Source organism: Macaca mulatta, chromosome 13 (genome assembly GCF_049350105.2).
Source record: "Macaca mulatta isolate MMU2019108-1 chromosome 13, T2T-MMU8v2.0, whole genome shotgun sequence".
Classification (NCBI taxonomy): domain Eukaryota; kingdom Metazoa; phylum Chordata; class Mammalia; order Primates; family Cercopithecidae; genus Macaca; species Macaca mulatta.
This window is the reverse complement of record NC_133418.1, coordinates 10,316,931-10,337,231: the sequence shown is the minus strand read 5'-3', so window position 1 is coordinate 10,337,231 and position 20,301 is coordinate 10,316,931. Positions and strand designations below refer to the sequence as shown.

The following is a 20,301-nucleotide window of genomic DNA, read 5'->3' as shown; positions in this document are numbered from 1 at the left end:
TATTTTCAAGCCTCGTGGAAACCTCAAACCAGAAAACATACAATAGAGACATAAAAAAATAAAAAGCAAGAAACCAAATCATATCATCAGACAAAATCACCTTCACTAAAAGAAGACAGGAAGGAAAGAAAGGAGGAAGAGAAGATCACAAAACAAGCAGAAAACAAATAGCAAAATGACAGGAGTAAGTTCTTACCTATTAATAATAACATTAAGTGTAAATGGACTAAACTCTCCAATAAAGAGGCATAGAATGGCTGAATGAATGAAAAAACAAGACCCATTGATTGTTTCCACACTTCACCAATAAAGACACACATAGACCGAAAATAAAGAGATGGAAAAAGATATTCCATGCCAATTGAAAACAAAAAAAGAGCAGGAGTAGTTATACTTAGGGAAAATAGATTTCAAGACAAAAACTATAAAAAAAGACAAAGAAGGTCACTATGTAATGATAAAAAGGTCAACACCCAACACTGAATCACCCAGATATAAAAACAAATATTCTTGGAGCTAAAGAAAGAGATAGGCTCCAATACAGTAACAGCTAGAGACTTCAATATCCCACTTTCAGCATTGGACAGATCTTCTAGACAGAAAATCAACAAAGAAACATTGGACTTAATCTGCACTATAGACCAAATGGATCTAATAGATCCATTTACGGAACATTTCATCCAATGGCTGTAGAATACATATTCTTTTCCTTAGCACATGGATCATTCTCAAGGACAGACTATATGTTAGGTCATAAAACAAGTCTTAAGACACTGAAAAAATTGGAAAAATATCAAGCATCTTCTCTGACCACAATGGAATAAAACTAGAAATTAATAACAAGAAGAATTTTGGAAACTATACAAACATATGGAAATTAAACAGTATGCTTCTGAATGACCAGTGGGTCAATGAAGAAATTAAGAAGGAAATTGAAAAATTTCTTGAAACAAATAATGGAAACACAACATACTAAAACATATGGGATACAGCAAAAGCAGTACTCAGAGAAAAGTTTATAGCTATAAGTGCCTACATCAAAAAAAGAGGAACTACTTCAAATAAACAGTCTAATGGTGTATCTTAAAGAACTAGAAAAGCAAGAGCAAACCAGGCCCAAAATCAGTAGAAGAAATAAATTAAATCAAAATGAAAAAAACACAGAAGATCAATGAAACAAAAAGTTGGTTCTCTGAAAAGGGAAACAAAATTGACAAACCTTTAGCCAGACTAAGAAAAAAAGAGAAGAGATACAAATAAAAAAAAAAATCAGAAATGAATAAGGAGACATGACAACTGTTATTGCAGAAATCCAAAAGATTATTAATGGCTACTATGAGCAACTACATGCCAATGAATTGGAAAATCTAGAAGAAATGGACAAATCTCTAGACAAATACAATCTATCAAGATTGAACCAGGAAGAAATCCAAAACCTAAACAGATCAATAACAAGTAACAATATAAAAATTTTAATAAAGTCTCTTTATTAAAGAGAAAGAAGTCTCTTTATTAAAGAAAAGCCTGGGACTCAATGGCTTCACCACCAAATTCTACCAAACATTTAAAGAAGAACTAATACCAATCCTACTCAAGCTGTTCAAAACAATAGAGGAGGAGAAGATACTTCCAAATTCATTCTATGAGGCCAGTTATTACCCTGATACCAAAACCAGACAAAGACACATCAAAAAAAAAAAAAAAGAGAGAGAGAGAAAACTATAGGCAAGTATCTCTGATGAATATTGATGCAAAAATCCTCAACAAAGTACTAGCAAACAGAATTCAACAATACATTGGAAAGATCATTCATCATGAGCTAATGGGATTTATCCCTGGGATGCAAGGATGGTTTGACATTTGCAAATCAATCAATGTAATACATCACATCAACAAAATAAAGGATAAAAACTATATGATCATTGCAATTGATGCTGAAAAAGCATTTGATAAAATTCAACAGGCCTTCATGATAAAAACCCTCAAAAAACTGGAAGTAGAAAGAACATGCCTTAACATAATAAAAGCCATATGTGACAGACTCACAACTAGAATCATACTGAATGGGGAAAAGCTGAAAGCCTTTCCTCTAAGTTCTGGAACACAACGAGGATGCCCACTGTCACCACTGTTATTCAATATAGTACTATAAGTCCTAGCTAGAGAAATCAGACAAGAGAAAGATATAAACAGCATCCAAATTAGGAAAGAAGAATTCAAATTATCATTGTTGGCAAATGATATGATCTTATATTTGGGAAAACCTGAAGACTACACAAGAAAACTATTAGAACTAATAAATTCAGTGAAGTTGCTGGATACAAAATCAGCATACAAAAATCAGTAACATTTCTATATGCCAACAGTGAACAATGTGAAAAGAAATTTTACAAGTAATCCCATTTACAATAGCCACACATAAAACCATATGATCATTTCAAAAATATTAAAATGCATAGGAATTAACCAAAATTAAATACCTGGGAATTAGCCAAAGAAGTGAAAGATCTCTATAATGAAAACCATAAAGCACTGATGAAAGAAATTGAAGAGGACACCAAAAATCAATCAAGAGTTTTGAGTGTTCTGTTGTTCAGAAGAGGGAACTAAGCTGCTCATGCCCTTTTGCCTCAGTCTTCCCACCTTCTGATTCTAAGAGTGGCACATCTGAGAGCCTACTAGCCTTCAGGGAAACCAAGACCTAGAATCACTCCTGCTCAAATCCCAAAGCCCAAAGCCAGAAGCCAGTTCCCACAAAGCCAAAAGAAGACAAGGCAACAGACATACATGAGCATACTTACTGATGCTCACAGTGATGCCATTTAAAACTTCGTACTGCTTTCCTGAGTGTGTCAGTATGACTTGACACGCGTAGTTCCCTCTGTCCTCTGCTGAGACATTGCTCACCAAAAGCCTGGTTTCCAAAACAGTGAACCGCTCCCCTGTAATCTCGTTACAGTCCTAATACAAATAAAAACAAAATTCAATTCAATGAATACTTAGAAACCTATGTGATCCCTAGAATTCAGGTAATTTACAATCTAACTGAAAGACAACAGATAGCTAGCTAGCTAGGTAAATAGAAAAATAGGTAGATGACAGATTGGTGATAGATAGACAGACACAGCAGAATTCCTTGCCCAGTCTGTATATAATGTGTATATATATGTGTATGTGTATATAGATATACACAGATTTGACAAAGGATATTTTACAGGCTGAAGTGAATGATACAAACATTAAGTCTAGCAGGAGTTGAGAGGAGAGTGGCCTATGTGAGATGGAAGGAAGACTTCATTGAGGAAAACTGAGCCTGGGTCAGTTTTTCACAGGAGGACATGAACAGGCAGGAACATCCTCCACCTTCAGGGGCCCACGTCTGCCAGTGGACTCCCACTTAATGGCCCAAGTCCCTCTGCCAAGACTGGAAACCCGAGTTCATAATGACTGCTCCCACTGCGGGCCCAATTTCTGCACTTATCAAGCATTGGACTTTATAGAAATCCAAAATAATTCTTCGCCAACATCCAATTTGAAGGTCTGAACAGTGAGCAAAGGAAGCTGGCCAGGTTTATGGAGGGCAGATATCACATCACTTCTCCTGCTCCCCCCGCCTCCTCCATGGACAAGGCAACAACCTCACACCCAACCAACCAGAAGACCAGTGAGTTTCAGGAATGCTTTCTCTCCCAGCAACCACCCAGAGGGCAAGCCTCACCATTCCTCTGTCCTGTCCTAGGCTCACATTCTCATGCTAATCACCACTTCTTTTATACCTTGGGCCCACTTCTGAATTCTCCCAAACCTGTTCCCTGTCCTTCAAGAAGCTGCACTCCACAGAGTGACTGCTTAGCTAAGTGGTCCATTTGTTCATTCAAACATTTGAGTTCCTGCAGTTTGCTTGCACTGTGACAGGCCTGGCCATGCAGGACTAACATTCAATCCCTCTCTTCAGGAAGTACACAATATAAAAGATAAAACCAACATGGAAACCCCTAATTAAATAAATATTCACCTGCCCAAGCGTTAAGCTCTCTCCTCACTTAGGCACGGTTCAGAGTCACACTTCACTCTCCACCCCTGGAACAGCATGAATAGAGCCGCCCAGCAGGATGCAGTAAATAATTAATGCCAAACAAGCACTGGTTTATTTATAATGTGAAATGCTACTTCCTAGAAGGCTTACATTATTTCCCTGTAAATACCTGATAGGGGAAACCAACTCATAATCTGACAACTGCTTATCAAACAAAATGGGAGTTACTAATCAGAGTTAGATGTATAAAGGCATCAGACCCTGATACTGTGGTGTCTCCTTCTTTAGGATACAGACAAGCCCTTTTTTTTGCTTTTTTTGTTTTTTTGTTTTTTTTTTTTTTTGTGAGACAGAGTCTTAGCTCTGCCGCCCACTTCCTGAGCTCAGGGGATCCTCCCACTCCAGTCTCCTGAATAGCTGAGACTATAGGTATGCATCACCACACCCTAATTTTTTGTTATTTTAATACAGACAAGGTTTCACCATGAAGCCTAGGCCGGTCTCAAACACCTGGGCTCAAGGAGTCTGCCCACCTCAGCCTTCCAAAGTGTAGGATTACAGGCGTAAACCACTGCACTCAGCCCGAACAAAGCACAAAGTCTAGTCCTTGCACTTCATAAACCTCTTCCCTGGATAGTCTCTGGCTAGGTATAATCTCTGGGCCTCCCTTTCTGTGCTTTCACAGTTGAGCAGTCCTCTTTCTGAAGGATGCATTTTTTCTTTCAAGATATACATATTTTAATCATCTTAAAGTTCAGCCTTGCAGCTGAAGGCCATTCTGTCACTTTGCTATAACTTGAACTGCCTCTATTCTGATCCACTGGAGCATTATTTCAAAGGTTAAACTTTCAACAAGCTTGGATTTAAATTTAAAATCTTTAGGGTAATGTCTCACTAACAAGATTTAAAATTAAAATATTAAGAACAATAGTGTCCACTTTTGAATACCTTATATATTCCAGGCATCGTGAAGAAAACTCCTGACCCGGGACGTACAATATTTCAGAAACACAAAATAACCTGAGAATTCTTACTAAGATGCAATGAGTATGAAGAGTGATGGAGATAAAACTGGTGAGGTAGTCAGGAGCCCTGTCACAGAAAACCATGAAAAGGAGACGAGCTTCAGAAGCCTTCAGAGCAAGAGAATAAGACAATCAGATTTTCTTTTGAGAAACATCCTTTAGTTGCTCTGTAGTTTAAAGGATTAAAATAATGCAATGCTAAAGACCATTTAGATCTTATTTCCATAAACTGAGGCCAAATGGAACCTAAACTAAAGCAGGGAAGTAAGGATAACAAGTAAAAAACAAAAACAATGATTTTAAGCAGTTCCAGTCCACTGAATGTAGTGACAGATTTGGGCTACGCAGAGGGAGCGGGACTTCTACAGTCCTAGCTTGGGTATGCAAAGGTGTTACTAGAAAGAAGAAAGAATGCAAAGAAATGGAAAAAATGGTCCTATCTGGGGTAAGATTAAAAAATAGCTCTAACCACGGTGCATGAGGCGAGTGGTGGGGATGGGAGGGTCTAAGAAGAATCTATATTAGACAGTTGGACAAAGGAATCCAGAGGGTGGAAGAAAGATCCAAGTGGAAGAGAACTTGGAGCCATACGGAGAATATAAAGTGAAATAGATGGTTCTATAAATCATCCACTTGAATGTAAGCAAAAGCAAGCACAGAAGGTGACCACGGCTGAAACTATGGGGAACCTCAAATCCTAAGACCCAACTATAGAGGAAAAAAACTCAGTGATGATTACAAAGGAAGTGCCAGAAAAAATAAAAATAATAATAAAAAAAAGATAAACAGAGACAAAGAATGAGTAAGTCTTAGAAGAAAATGAGAACGGAGTTTCCAGCTGATGGGAGTGCCCAGCAATGTTGAATGCCACAATCAGGTTGAAAATCAATGTCAGTTTAGCAACTGGAGAGCCCGAAGTAACTTTAGCAAGTTCAGATTGAGCACAATGATGGGGGCCCCAAACCACTGTGCTGAGGAGTAATTTGGGATTGAAACGAAAACAAAACTGGAGACATTACCACTTTTCCAGGTGTAGACAGATGTCTTAATACCCTAACCTTGTCCTCTGTAAGCTCTTCAATTTCAAAGACTTCCTGGGGACTTCTCTCAGTTTTCAATCCTCCCAGACATAAGCCAGGATTATCATAGGGATTTGCCATTATCCAGAACCATTATCCATCACTTCAATCACTTCAATCATTTCCTTTCCAATACCTCAACTCTGTAGCCCTCCATCCTTCCAGCATCTTCACCTGCAAAGCCCCCATTCTGATGAATCCCTTCATCCCTCTCCTACACACCTCCAACCAGAGAGCAGAGCACTATAGGAGCTAATCACATATACAGGCGTCTTGGTACCACTACAAATTCATGGTCTTCACCTTAGCAATTCTTTGCATCTCCATCTATTTACCTACATTACTCTTTCAAATTCTCCCCATAACATATCCTTACAATTATAAAAATTAGGAGCCCTCAGACATGAGTTCCCCCACTTCCTCTCCTCCTCCTTTTCCCTCATTGTATCAGTTCTACTTTAGAACTTTCTGAAATGAACCACACTTCTTAACTTGATTTCTAGGATAGTCCAAATGATCAGCATGCCACCATTCTCAAGGCCTTCCAGTGGATTCACTACAGCCCCTACGGAAGGACTTTTCTCAAATGCGAATTTGCTCATGCTATTCTCCAGATGGTAGGATTCACTGTTGAAATGCTTTAGGTTGGCATAAACAGTGTTTATTTTCTAGCACCATCTTTCTACATGTGCCCTAAACTCTAACCAGGGCCCCTAAACACCATTCTCTTTCTCACCCAACACCTTTGTACCTGCTGCTTCCCTCTAATTACTGACCTTCCTTGCCGTACCCACCAGGCTAACTGTGGTCACTCTTCAAGCACAGTTCAAAGTCACCTTTTCCGGGAAGCATAGCCACGGACATTCCCAGGGTCTGCTCTGATTTCGCTTTCTGTATGTTCACCTCATGCTGTAATAAAATTCATAGTTTACTTGTCTGCTTCCTCTGATAAATTGTAACTTCTTTGAAGACATATGACATCCCTTGGCACAGCACCAAGAAGATCACAGATTCCAAATACTTGAAGAATTGATTCCAACCCTCTGGTTTTACAGATGACAACACTGAGGCCCAAAGAGTGAGTCCAGGTCTGAGCACCTGGTAGTGGCAAAAACAGCCACACCTGGGTCACCAAAACTGAGCAGGTGGTATAGTATCAGGTGGCCCCTCCCGCTTACACTGCTGGCCCCCAGCTTTTGCCTACTTTTGCAAGCCCAGGGATTGTTTTTAAAATAAAGGCATCTAAGCCCCACCCATGGGTGACCTGCTTCAGTTAGTAGAGGGTGAGGCTGAATATCTGGATTTTTAAAAGGTCCAGAGGATCAACTCTGATATTTACTTAAGATTGCTAGTCACAGCTCTGAGGCCATCTCCAAGTGCTGCAGAAACAGAAGTTAGAATAACCAAGGCAACATTTCAGATAAAGGAAAAGCAGAGGACTTATACAAAACTTACAAGACTTATCTAATGCCATAATAATTAATAAGGATAAAGACTCGGTGTGGTGGCTCACACCTGTAATCCCAGTACTTTGGGAGGCTGAGACAAGTGGATCATCTGAGGTCAGGAGTTCAAGACCAGCCTGGCCAACATGGTGAAACCCCGTCTCTGGTAAAAATACCAAAAATTAGCCAGGCGTGGTGGCGTGTGCCTGTAATCCCAACTACTCTGGAGGCTGAGGCAGGAGAATTGCTTGAACCCAGGAGGCAGAGGTTGCAGTGAGTCAAGACTACGCCACTGCCCTCTAGCCTAGGAGACATAGTGAGACTTTGTCTGAAAGGAGGGAAGGAAGGAAGGAAGGAAGGGAGGGAGGGAGGGAAAAAGAAAGAAATAGAATAAGGGAATGCTACAGAGGGCTCTGAAACAGATCTACACACAAAGACCAATATGATTTAAGTCAGAGGTGGCATGCAAAGCAACGTGAGAAGAACAGGTAAACCATAAGTCCACACAGAAAATAATTACATTTGACCCTACCAACACTACACACTTAAAAATCAGTGGAAAAAGAAAAACAATGAAACTTCAAGAAGAAAATATAGGAAAAGGTCCTTTTACCTTGGGGTGGGAAAAGATTCTTAAGTCACAGAAAGTACTAATCACAAAGGGAAATCAGTACATTAGACTGCATTAACACTAGGAAGTCTGAGACCTCATTGCCAGAGTTGAAAAGCTAGCCATTGCTTAGAAGGGCACAGTGTAACCATTACTCATATCCAGATCTATAAAGAGCTACTACAAATCAATGAGAAATAGACAAGAGGCTAGCAAACCACACACTGGCCAAATGTGGCTAACCACCTGTTTTTGTAAATAAAATGTTGTTGAAACGCAACCACACTCCTTCTTTTCTATATTGTCTACAACTGTTTTTGTGCTTCCAAAACAGAGTTGAGTGGTTGAAACAGAGATCATCTGGCCTACAATGCCTAAAATATTTATTATTTGGTTTTTTACAGAAAAAAAAAAATAGAGATCCCTCCTGGACAAGGTAACCCGCAGCCACTCAGGAGGCTGAGGCGGAAGGGTCACTTGAGCTCAGGGGTTCAAGGTTACAGTGAGCTATGATTGCACTACTGCACTCCAGCCTGGGCAACAGAGCAAGAGCTTATCTCAAAAAAAAAATTTCACAAGCAAGCACTCAAAGAAAAAAAAATTACACACACACACACACATCCAAGTGCCAAGAAGAAAATTTAAAGAAGATCAACATTATCAGTTATAATCAGGGAAGTGTTAATTAAGGCTGAAATGAGACACAATTACTCACTTATCCAAACAGCAAATTAAAAAGGCTAACAGTACCATGTGTTGTCAGATATAGGGGCATAAATAACTCTTATACACTGCTGCTGGAACTGTAAATTGGCACCAATTTGGAAAATGGTTTGGCATTTTCTACATACCCTTATGACCCAACTATTTCACTCTCGTGTAATATGTCCCACAAAATTGCATTCATAAGTGAGAAAAGTGTTCATACCAGCTTTGTTTCTAAGACCCAGAAATTGGAAATGACTCAAGAGTCTAACAATAATAACAGTGAAATAGTATAAGCAATGAAAATGGATGAAATATAGCCACATGCAATAGCATGGATGATTCTCACTGGTTCGCTATTGAGCCAAGGAAGCTAGACATAAATACTACATACGATTTTATTCAAATTAATAAAATTCAAAAATTGGTAAATCTAATCTATGATAGTATAAATCAGGGAAGTGGTTATTTGGGGACTAGGGAGGCACAGGTTTTGCAAGATGGAAGAGGTGGGCCTTCAGAGGTGCTAGTAATGTTTTCTTAACCTTCGTGGGAAAGGGTAATTAAAAGGTATGTTCACTTTCTGATAATCCAACAAGCTTGTTCACTTATGATTTCTGCATTTTATATGTATATGTCAAACTTCAATGGAAAGGTTTTTTTTAATGCATTGCAAACAAACATACCCAGGATATATAAATATATAAAATCTCCTATAAGTCACAAGAAAATGGCATGAAAAGTAAAATAAGAAATATACCAAAAGATATGAGTGGGCAGTTCAGAAGAGGATCCAGAAATGGCTAATAAACATATGAAAAAAAGTGGTTAATCTCACTAATAATTAAGGAAAAGCAAAATAAAATAGCAAAAAGGTACATTTTATACTCACCAGATTGATTTTAAAAATCCGTCTTATAACACAAAGTTCAACACAAGGTTGTAGGAAATCTAGAATACTCATGGTGAGCCAGGCATGGTGGTTCATGCCTATAATCTCACCACTTTGGGAGGCCAAGGCAGGAGGATCACTTGAGGCCCGGAGTTCGAGACCAGTCTGGGCATCACAGCAAGATTCTGTCACCACAAAAAAATTTTAAAAATTACCTGGGCTTCCACATGAGCCCAGGAGTTAGGCTGCAGTGAGCCATGATCACACCACTGCGCTCCAGCCTGGGCAACAGAGTGAGACTCTGTCATAAAATAAAATAAAATACTCCTGGCAAAAGTATAAACGGATACAAAATTCTGTAAAGCAATTTTTGCAACATCAACAAAGTTGAATACTTTATTAATCTGCATGCCCTACAAATGAGCAATACTAGGGCTAGCAATCATGTATCTTAGAGAACTGCACGCACTAGCAAATATGCTTAAAGGACAGGTATAAGGACATTCATTTCCACATTTCTTGTGAAAGAGGGCAACTAAACAAACTAAATGAACATGAAATATGTAACAGAAAGGATCGACAAAACCGAAAGTTAGTTTTTGAAAAGAGTACTAGAACTGACAAGTCTCTGATGAAACTAATCAAGTAAGCATGCGTGTGTGTGCGCGCATGTGTGTGTAAGAAAGAGAGAATGAATAATGACTAAAGGTGAACCTTACTTTGAAGGTTTTAATGTCTGCAGACATTAAAAGAGAAGAGCTGATAAACAATTTTCCAGAATATACGAGACCTTTAATGAAACGAGAAACTTCCTAAGACACAAAATCTTACCAAACTCACACAAGAGAAAGTAAGAAATTTGTGTAATCCTTTCACCATTAAAGAAATTGAATCAATAGATGAAAACCTTCCCATAAAGAAAACTCATGACCCGGAGGGGTGTGCTGGCAAGAGTTAACAAGCAGGAAAAACTAATTCCAATCTCAAATAACTAGCCTGTGCTCCTCCATGCTAAGGGCTACTTTCTATGTCAACATATGCCAGGATCATCAAGAAAAGAGAAATTTCGAAGATGAAAACATGAAGAGCAGAAAGATGAGCTTGAAAAAGAAGGGCTAGGAAGAGTTAGACTATATATTTTTATTTGCTAGTATAGCATTATACAAGAATAATCACAGGGCACTAATCATGGTAGCCACATGTCGAGGAAGGTGTGATGACCCCAGAGCAAATATGGTAACAGGAAAGAGGTTTTCCAGAGAGTGACCTCTTACGATTTGTGATTATTGAACCATGCGCACGTAGTATGTATTTAAACAAACATAATTAATGTTAGAAAATAAAGAACAGCCTGAAAAACAAGAATGACTGGAGGAAGGTGATGGATCCAAATAATAAAATATTACAAAGATACAATAACCAAAATATTTTTTAAAACAGTAATTAGGAAGGTAACATTATCAATGACTGCTAGCTAACTAATCTATCTTAGGAACACAAATTTCTTTACCAATTCTGCCTTTAAAAATACAACTTAACCTATAAAAAACAGTGGGTTTTAAAGAAAAGGAGGAAAAATATCAATAAGAAATTTTTTTTTTTACCTTATACCACTTTATTGGACCCAAAATACAACTCTTCGGGAAGTGCAGATGACATGTGAGACTATCATCTTTTCCAAGATGTAATATTTGCTTGTACTCATCTGATAAATTCGGTAAACCTTTTACGGAAGTGTCACACCATTGTTTTTCAAAAACAGTTAGGTTTACATGTATTCTATGACAGCTGTCTCTACCCCTGTAAGACAGATTGAGACCTCATAAACTCTTCTAAAAAATCACAAAATCAAATAATTCAGCTCATTTTCAAATGTTTTCAAATCATTTTCACAGCACCACGCAAACCCTCTGCCTCTAACAAAGCAGTAAGCACCCCCCAAATCATTCATCACGAAAGGACAAATGGTATTCATACAGTGGAGAAACCGGACAACACCTTAACTGAGTGATCAAAATGGACATCACCAACTGGGGGCAAGTGGACGCCATGTGCCTCTGAGTAATTTTCTGAAGAGGACACAAAGCACTCACCTAGCATTCCAGCCAAAACGGCTGAACCTAATCATGAAGAAATACCTGACAAACACCAATGAAGGAGATAATACAAAATAATTGCCTATAGTCCTTAAAAATGACGGTATCATGAAAAACTAAGACTGAGGAACCGTTCCAGATTAAAATAAGTTACATATTCATGGCAACCAAATGTGATGCATGATCCTAGATTGGTAACTGTACTGGAAAAGAAAGAAAAAAATTATAAAAGGTCTTCAATGAGACCACTGATAAGATTAGAATATAGATTATAGATTAAGGTATTATATGATGGTTACGTTTCCTGAATTTGATAACTATACTGTCATTATGTAAGAAATAAACAGATACACATTGAAAGGAAATAGGAAATATACACTGTTGATAGGAAATATACATGGAAATATTAAGAGCTAAGAGGATATGATGCATACAACTGAAATGGTTTAAAAATGGCTTAGGAGAAAAATACTGTTTATAATTTATATCATATATATGGTGAAAGAGAAAATTATAAGATAAATGTAAAAATATATTCTTAAAAATGAGGAATCTAGATAATCTAGATAAAGGGTAGAAGGAAGTTATTGATACTATTCCTGCAAAATTTATTTATATTTAAAATTATTTCAAAGCAAAAAGTAAAAATATACAGTTTCCTAAATACGTATCCTATCTGGATGTTAGTAGTAAAAGTCTTGGAGAATTCACGTTCATTTTCTTTCATGGCAGATATCCTTGTCTAATTTATATTAAAGATTGTTTTTCCTCATTTCACAGCTCCCAGATTTAAATAGTTTAAATCTAGCTTCGACATCCAGATTCATTTATGTGATGTATGATCTTCAAGTCTAGTTAATAATTCACAGCCTAGGCTAAAATAAGAAAGCAGACCTCCACATGCTCTGAGTGGTTTATTAGCGACTAAATCTGTGGAAAGGAGCCAGGCAGAGCTAACGACCACTTCCACATGTGAACCACTCGATTTTGTGCATTTTGTCTGTCTGGTGGATAGAAATGAGGAATCTGGCAGAAATCAGAGTGGGACATGGGCCATGCTGGGACACAGAAAGGGGCCGGCAAATATCACGGAATCAAAACAAGAGAGAGAGAATGGAGTACCTACTTCACACCTGGTCTCAGTTAATTTGCACCTGAACCCTATCGGGCCAGTATTAATTCCATTTTACAGAAAAAACCAAGGCTCAGAGAGATCAAGTAATTTGTTAAGGTCATGCAAGCCAGTGTGGGAGAGTCACAAAATTGTGACCCTCAAACTAAATTTGGTCTACAGATGTGTTTTATTCAGGCCCAACAAAGCTTTACAAATTATAAAAAGTCGCACACACAAATTCCAATTTCCAGATTCCCTTGAAAAGTGAGAGGATGGGCTTGATCCTAATAGACAGCTACCTTTGAGGGGCAGTCACCACCAGGCCTGTGTTACTCATTCATGTTTCTTAGCACGGGTTCTCCAGTGAGGTCTGGAACATGCTCGATGCTTACTCCCTGCCTTAAGCAAATTCCCTGTGAAAAGGGCTCATAGGAGGCTTATTCCTATCTGGATGTGCCATTTCCCACAAAAGCTTTTGGCATTTCAAGAAAGACGGCAGTGGCCAGGCTAGGTGGCTTAGGCCTGTAATCCCAAAACTTTGGGAGGCCCAAGACGGGTGGATCAGGAGTTCAGGAGATCGAGATCATCCTAGCTAACACGGTGAAACCCCGTCTCTACTAAAAATACAAAAATTTAGCCAGGTGTGGTGGCACACACCATAGTCCCAGCTACTTGGGAGGCTGAGGCAAAAGAATCGCTTGAACCCAGGAGGCGGAGGTTGCAATGAGCCGAAATTGCGCCACTGCATTCCAGCCTGGTGACGGAGTGAGACTTCGTCTCAGAAACTCAAAAAAAAAGAAAAGAAAAAGAAAACAAGAAAGAAAGATGGCAGCAATAATATTGGGACAGACACACTTTGTGAGTGGGTCTGGTCTGAGGTGCCATTTCCATGGGGAAAGATGCATATCAGATTCCAAAAATGATTTACAAATCTGTTCTGTTTAAAAATGTGTTCACTGGAAACTGTCTTGTAACAATTATAAAAACATACAACAAAGTAATTCTTCTCAATGAGTTCTCTATGTTCATTAAGAATTTTCCTTAAAGAATTTATACATACACACACATGAGTTAGTTCTATTTTAAATGAGGAACTTACTTTATAACACATTGGTAGACTCCTGAGTCCCCCCATTCCATAGGGAGAAACAAAATCCAAGTCTCGTCCTGGTGAATTCTAGACTGTATGATTTTGGACACTGGGATTTTGCTAGAATTTTTATACCATGTTACACTGACTTCCCCAGATGTTATGGGAGGGAATGTACAATTAAAAGCAAAAGGCTGGCTTGCTGAAAGCATCTCATTTTTCATAAAAATGTCGTTGCATCCATCTAGGGAAAGAAAAACAAAACAATTATCTGTGAAAGAAAACTTTAGTTCTATTTACTGTTAGTTTTTTTAAATGCCTCTTCAATTTTCCAGTCAATTTGAAATTTTATTTGGGAGTTTCCTGAGTCTGAAAGTTTCCTAAAAATAGAATGCTCATTATAAAGTATATTCCAAGTTCTTCAAATGTATCCATAAGACATAATTTACTCCGTTCCCTCCTCACAAACCTCTTCCCCATTGCGAGTGATTTCCCTCTTTCCTTTCTATTCTACGACCCCTAGTTCTTTTCATCCACAGAGTTCTTTACTCTGCACTCATTCATCTACAGAGTAAAGAAGCCCTTCTTGTCTTTTCTGTTTCTGCTCTGCCACCCAGTTACTCTGCCTTGAGTAAAAGCTATTTCATCCCAAAACGTTAAAAAAAAAAAGTTGGTTCATTCTTAAAGCTCATTTCTGCCAAATTTCTTAGAAGAAATTTGTTCTATTGATGGCGTCCTTGCTTTCATCTTGTCATAAAATAACCCTTTATCATATAAAATAGGCAGTAGTAACTCCATTTGAGCATTTTTACTCAAGTCTTCACTTGCAATTTGCCTAACTCCTTCCCCTCCCCGAAGTCACCTCCAAGCTCAAAGGTGACATTCAGGGCTGAGCATCCCAGCATGGGGCTGAGCATCCCAGCACGTGGAGCTGGCTCTGTTTCCTCTTCGCGGTCTTGGGAGCATAAGCAGCCGCGCTCCGGCTGGCGCGATCCCCTGGGGCTCCCAGTGAGGGGCCAGGAGCCTGTGGACTAGGGCGGCCTCTGGGAACTGAGGACACACGGGACGGACGTACCTGCTGTGACAGACAGTGGAAGGGCGATGGACAACCCGCAGAGCAGCAAGGACCACATCCCCAAACCGGGCTGCAAGGAAGGGAGAAGAGGGTGGGAAGAGAGAGCGCTGTGGGGCGGGCCCGAGGCGCCAGCGTGGGCGACCTCGGAATCTCAAAGACAACCGCCCAGGCCGCTGACCTTCCCTTCTTCCTGGGGAGCCCTCTGACTTTGGCCCCACGTTTCCCCAAAGACTGCCCGTCCCCTGTCTCCTTCGTCTGCGCGCCCGACCTTTAGGATCCAAGGCAGGGACCTCGCCCCGCCGCGGAGGAGGATGGGCGAAGAGTGGGCGGCGGCGGCGCTGCGGCCCGCGTGGGAGCCGCTTCCGCCCCCTGACAGCGAAGCAGGCTCGCGTCCAGAGCTCCCGCGAGGGCCAGGGCGCCCCCCAGCGCAGCCCGCGGCCTGGGTCCCGGATGTGGGACCCCATCCCTACCCGCGTCGCACGGAGCCTCCTCTCCTGCGCGCCCTTGTCCTCGGGATCCGCGGTCTAAACGGAAACCCCAAACACCGGCTTACTTGGGAGCAACCAGAGCAGGCCTGCCTGGCAGGGGCCGGCGGGAAAGCAGAAAGGAAGGCAGGGAGCCGCTGGAGCTGAGAGTAGCCGCGAGCTCCACACCTCGACCCAGAGAGGGAGTCGTCTCCCCCATGGTCACCTAGGCGGTCGGAGGCCCGCCTGGGGGACCTGATCCCTGGCCTGCGGTGGCACACATTGTTGCCACGTCTTTTCCTGCACACCTCTCCTACTGTCGGGGCCCCACCCATGCCTGGCTCAGCCAGACTGCCGGCCCGGTGTCTACCTGCCTGCAGGATTGAAGCGTGCAGGACCTCGTGGAGACTGGAAAATATGACAGGGACCTAAGCCCTGTCATGCCACTTCCATGCCTAGGTATTTCCCCGCCACCGTGGGCGGGACAGACCTGCCTTCCCCAGTGGAGCGTAGAAAGGAATGTGACATCACTCTAGGAAGTGGCTTGAAAGCCTCTGAGCCTGATTTTCTGGCATCTAAGGCCTTCATCACCAGGAGTGTCTGCTTAAGTCTATTCCAAGTTGAACGTCTAAATGAACTGTTCGTTCCTTTCCAAATCCCATTTGAGCAGTTACTGCATGCTCTGCATTGGTCTATGTGGAATGACCCCGAAGTGGAAGGCATCCCAAATGGCTTCTACGGAGAATTATGAATCTGCCTGAATCATGCTCATTAACTTCTGTAAGGCAGGCATCCCATGGTGCTCTTCAAGTACTTCAGAGCCTGAAGAGTGTTCCTGTCTAAAACTTCCCCATAAGGTGATGTCAACAGGGACCTGTTGCCCTAGCCATCTGGAGACACCCCAGAGTCGTCCCACAGGGCACTGAGATGTAGGAAAAGATTCAAAATGTAATCTCCATTCAATAGATGACTGGCCAAGCTCTTCCAGATGGTCTTTGAAAGATCAGAGACAGTGAGACAAAAGCAACCGAAGGAGCAAAGATGCAATAATTGTGCTAATAGCAAAACTTCCTGTGATGGGCTGAAGGTCAGTGGTTTGCAGATTTCTACACTCTTAAAAAGTATTGAGGATTCCAACGTGCTTTTGTCTATGTAGGTTATGCCTGTCAATATTACTATGTTAGAAATTAAAGTGAGAATTTTTAAACTTTTACTTTCTTATTTAAGTAACAATAAACCCATTACGTGTTAACACAAATATCATACAATTTATGAAAAGTAACTACTTTCTAAAACAGGCTTATTGAGAAAAATGACATTGTTCTACATAGATGCAGATGTCTTTGATGTCTGGCTTACTAGAAGATGACTGGATTCTCATATTTGCTTCTGCAATCAGTCTCATGATAGAATATGTCATATAGTTTCTGAAAAGGTCTACCATACACTAATGAGAGAATGAGAATAAAAAAGGAATAGGTCTTAATATCATGATGAACATAGTTTTGATTTCACAGATCTTTTTGAAGGATCTGTCAGGGACCCATACGGCTCCCACTCTTTGAGGACCTCTTTCTTAAGCTATAAATAGAGATTATTATTTATTTCCCCTACCATCAGCAGTAAATGAGGTTCCTCTATATGTGTATATTCTTCAGGGTTTATGTCCTCATCCAAAACAAAACAAAGGTGTTACTATTTTTATAAAAGTCATATGATTTGCATTCAGAACTATTGCTATAAGCAGTGTTTCTAAAGTTATAAAGTTATTTCTAAATCTTTTTTTACGCTATCTTTTTTCATTTTCACTTTATGAATAGATGCATTTGTGTCCTATCTTCTTTCTTAGCCTGAGGACTATATGCCAAGTCTAATGGGTATAGTTGCCGTAGAATGTATGAAGTTAAGACAGGTCATCCCAGTCCCCTGCAGTCCCTCTCACTGGACACTTCTGACATTGCACTTTGCTACTGATTCTGTGAATCTGAAACTTAACTTCCTGGGATGGTCTCTGTGCCAAATGGGTTTCCTGATACATGGAAAATGAACACTTGGCTTTGAAGGCAGAACTGATTCCAGGCATTGTAAACTTAGCAATTAAAAATAACAGGAAACCATAACATTTACTGCAGATTCTCAATTACCTGGAAAAAAAAACCTTAAATGTATTCATCTCCTTCGAACATTTAAGTTTTACCAAATGTATGTTTTGCTCTTATAAACATTGCTGCTCCTAAGATTCCTGGTAATGTCCTTCTCTGCGAGTATTTCAGGGGTCGTTTAGTGAATGGAATTACAGAATCATTGGGTAGGTACATCCTCAATTGTATTAGAAAAGCCCCAATTTTTTGCCATAACTATATCCTTTAGAGGAAAATAATTTCATTGCTTCATGTTCTTACCAATATTTGGTAATGTCAGACTTTTAAATTTTGCCAGTTGTGCTGCTCTTATGTAAAAGCTATCCTGTGATTTTATTATATATATGTTTAGATAGGGAGGTAAAGCCCATTTTTCAGAGATGGCAGTGGTAAAGCCTCCATAACAGGGTGTATAATATGTAATAGATGCTTATCACCATCCCCCTGCTTGTCTAATTCTCTCCCACTTGCAGATATTTTTGCAATGGGGAATATTCTTAATGTTTTCTAGCATTAGTCAGTGGCCATAGGAGATATATTTTCAGTTGGTTTTTTTTAATGAAGTAAATCAACTTCCTCTAGAGATTCATTACTTCATTCTGAGAGCAGACAAAAAGCAACAAATCTGTGTGTGAAGAAGGCATTACAGAATTCTGCTTGGTTGAATTTTACCTTCAATCTATTTGGCCCTCAGACTAGGATATGACGGCTACTCAGAAGGGTAGCAGGGCAACAATTTGGATTAAAGATTTCATATACAAATGTGTATTTTACATGATGCCTGATGTCTGATGTCTAAATGTCTGATGATTTCCCATTGGCCATAACCCACAGATAAGGTTTCCCAATGAGAATGAAACAGAAATATATTCACAAGCAACAATTAAACTTTGCAAAACTCAGTATTAGGTTGGGGTGGGGGTTTCGGGCTCCACCAAGATCTTTATACTTTTCAGGCCCTTAAGTTCTCATATTTCCGCTCCGTGAGGCTTGGGAATATATAGCAGCATTTCTGTAGTAGACTGCTATTGTTGGGATAAAATGAACTTCCAGAAATGGAAGAAGCAGCCAGGGAGACTAGAGAGAGGTCCTTAAAGCACTTGGTTTCCTGCAGTACTGGGCTTAATCTCTCCCTTGAGCTCCGTTCATTAGTTCGCTCAGTCCCTCATCAAATATTTATACAGTTCCCACTATGTTCCAGGTGACATTCTAAGTGCTGGAAATACAGCTGTACAGAAGACAGACCCTCTTAGAGTTTACAGTCATTCTAGTGTCAAATAAATAGAAACTTTTGAAGGATGATTTCAGGTTGGTGAGAACCCTGAAAGCAATTATGATGAAGTGATGGAGATGGTGTTGGGGAAGTCCTCCCTTCAGAAGGGTCTATGGTGCAGCAGAGGCCCGTGTCAAGGCAAGGAGTCCAGCACGTGGAGGTCTGGGAGAAGGGCTCTCCCCAAAGTAGGAAACAGCTAGTACAGAATCACAAAGGAGGAAACAGTTTGTAAATTCCAAAATAACACAGATGAAGCCAATAGCCTCGGCTGCCTCAGCCTCCCACGTGGCTGGGATTACAGACATGTGCCACCATGCCCAGTTAATTTTTGTTTTTTGCTTTTTGTGTGTTTTTGGTAGACATGGGGTTTCACCATGTTGGCCAGGCTGGTCTCAAACTCCTGGCTTCAAGTGATCCGCCCACCTCAAACTGTAATTGTTAAGTGAAACGTTCAACCATGTTAATAGTTAACTGGCAAAGTAGTGCTTATCGCAAAGGATAACCTTTTTTGTCTATCAAATTCACAATTATTTAATAATGAGTATTCTCAGTGCCACACACTGCTTGTGTAAGAGGAGCAAATGTCTCTATGGAACATCAAGAACCTGAAAAGGAACTTGCCCTCTGAATATATGCTAAGCAAATGATTAGGGAAGTAAAGATATTAGAGAAAGGATAACTATTGCACTTTGACTACTGATAGCTAAAACTAGAAATAATCTGGATATCCAACAAAGGCAGCAATGCTATCAGATTATGGACCATCCATTTGGTAGACTTAGTGACTACTTATAGATTGTATTTCATATAATAGTAATGCAGGCAAATATTTATGCTAAGTTTTAAAAAGAGTATTAAACTCCATGTATATGGTCTCAGTTATGTCCATAGAAAAGTAATAAAATATCAATAATTATCTTTAGATTGTGAGGTTATGGGTGACATTTTTCTTCCTTATATGTTTTAGAAATTTCCACATTCTCTCAAACCGTTATTGCTTTCATAATAAAAACAATTTCTCCTAATTTATTTTATAAAATGTCTTAAATGTAATTGACTCCCAAGGGGATTACTATACCACCTTCCTAACAACCTCCCTATGTAACCTTTTACCTCTTCCCAATCTGCTGCACAATAGTGCTGTATCAGTGTGTTTCTTTGTTCTTCCAACCTGTTGCCTCCAGTATCTCCCATATACCTACTCCCAGTGGTAAAGTTCAAATATTTCAGTCATGGATTTAAGACCCTCTATCATA

At 39.9% G+C, this 20,301-nt stretch overlaps 1 protein-coding gene across 6 annotated transcripts in view; it reads right to left on the bottom strand.

Moving 5' to 3' along the window:
* IL1RL2 (interleukin 1 receptor like 2) overlaps positions 1–18,539 on the bottom strand; it is a 50,491-nt gene extending 31,952 nt beyond the window's left edge. For 2 of the 6 annotated variants that reach the window (XM_077958928.1, XM_077958929.1), the window contains exons 1-5: positions 16,002–18,539; positions 15,168–15,237; positions 14,102–14,336; positions 11,397–11,592; positions 2,802–2,961 (exon numbers count right to left, since the gene is read on the bottom strand). In XM_077958928.1, the coding sequence (XP_077815054.1) occupies positions 2,802–2,961; positions 11,397–11,592; positions 14,102–14,336; positions 15,168–15,237; positions 16,002–16,073 (733 nt within the window). In that variant the 5' untranslated portion in view covers positions 16,074–18,539. Of the gene's footprint in view, positions 1–2,801; positions 2,962–11,396; positions 11,593–14,101; positions 14,337–15,167; positions 15,566–15,745; positions 15,950–16,001 lie in introns of those variants that run through there. The other 4 variants (XM_015113027.3, XM_077958932.1, XM_077958931.1 and 1 more) reach the window with 3 other exon arrangements.
* Between the last annotated feature and the right edge of the window lie 1,762 nt (positions 18,540–20,301).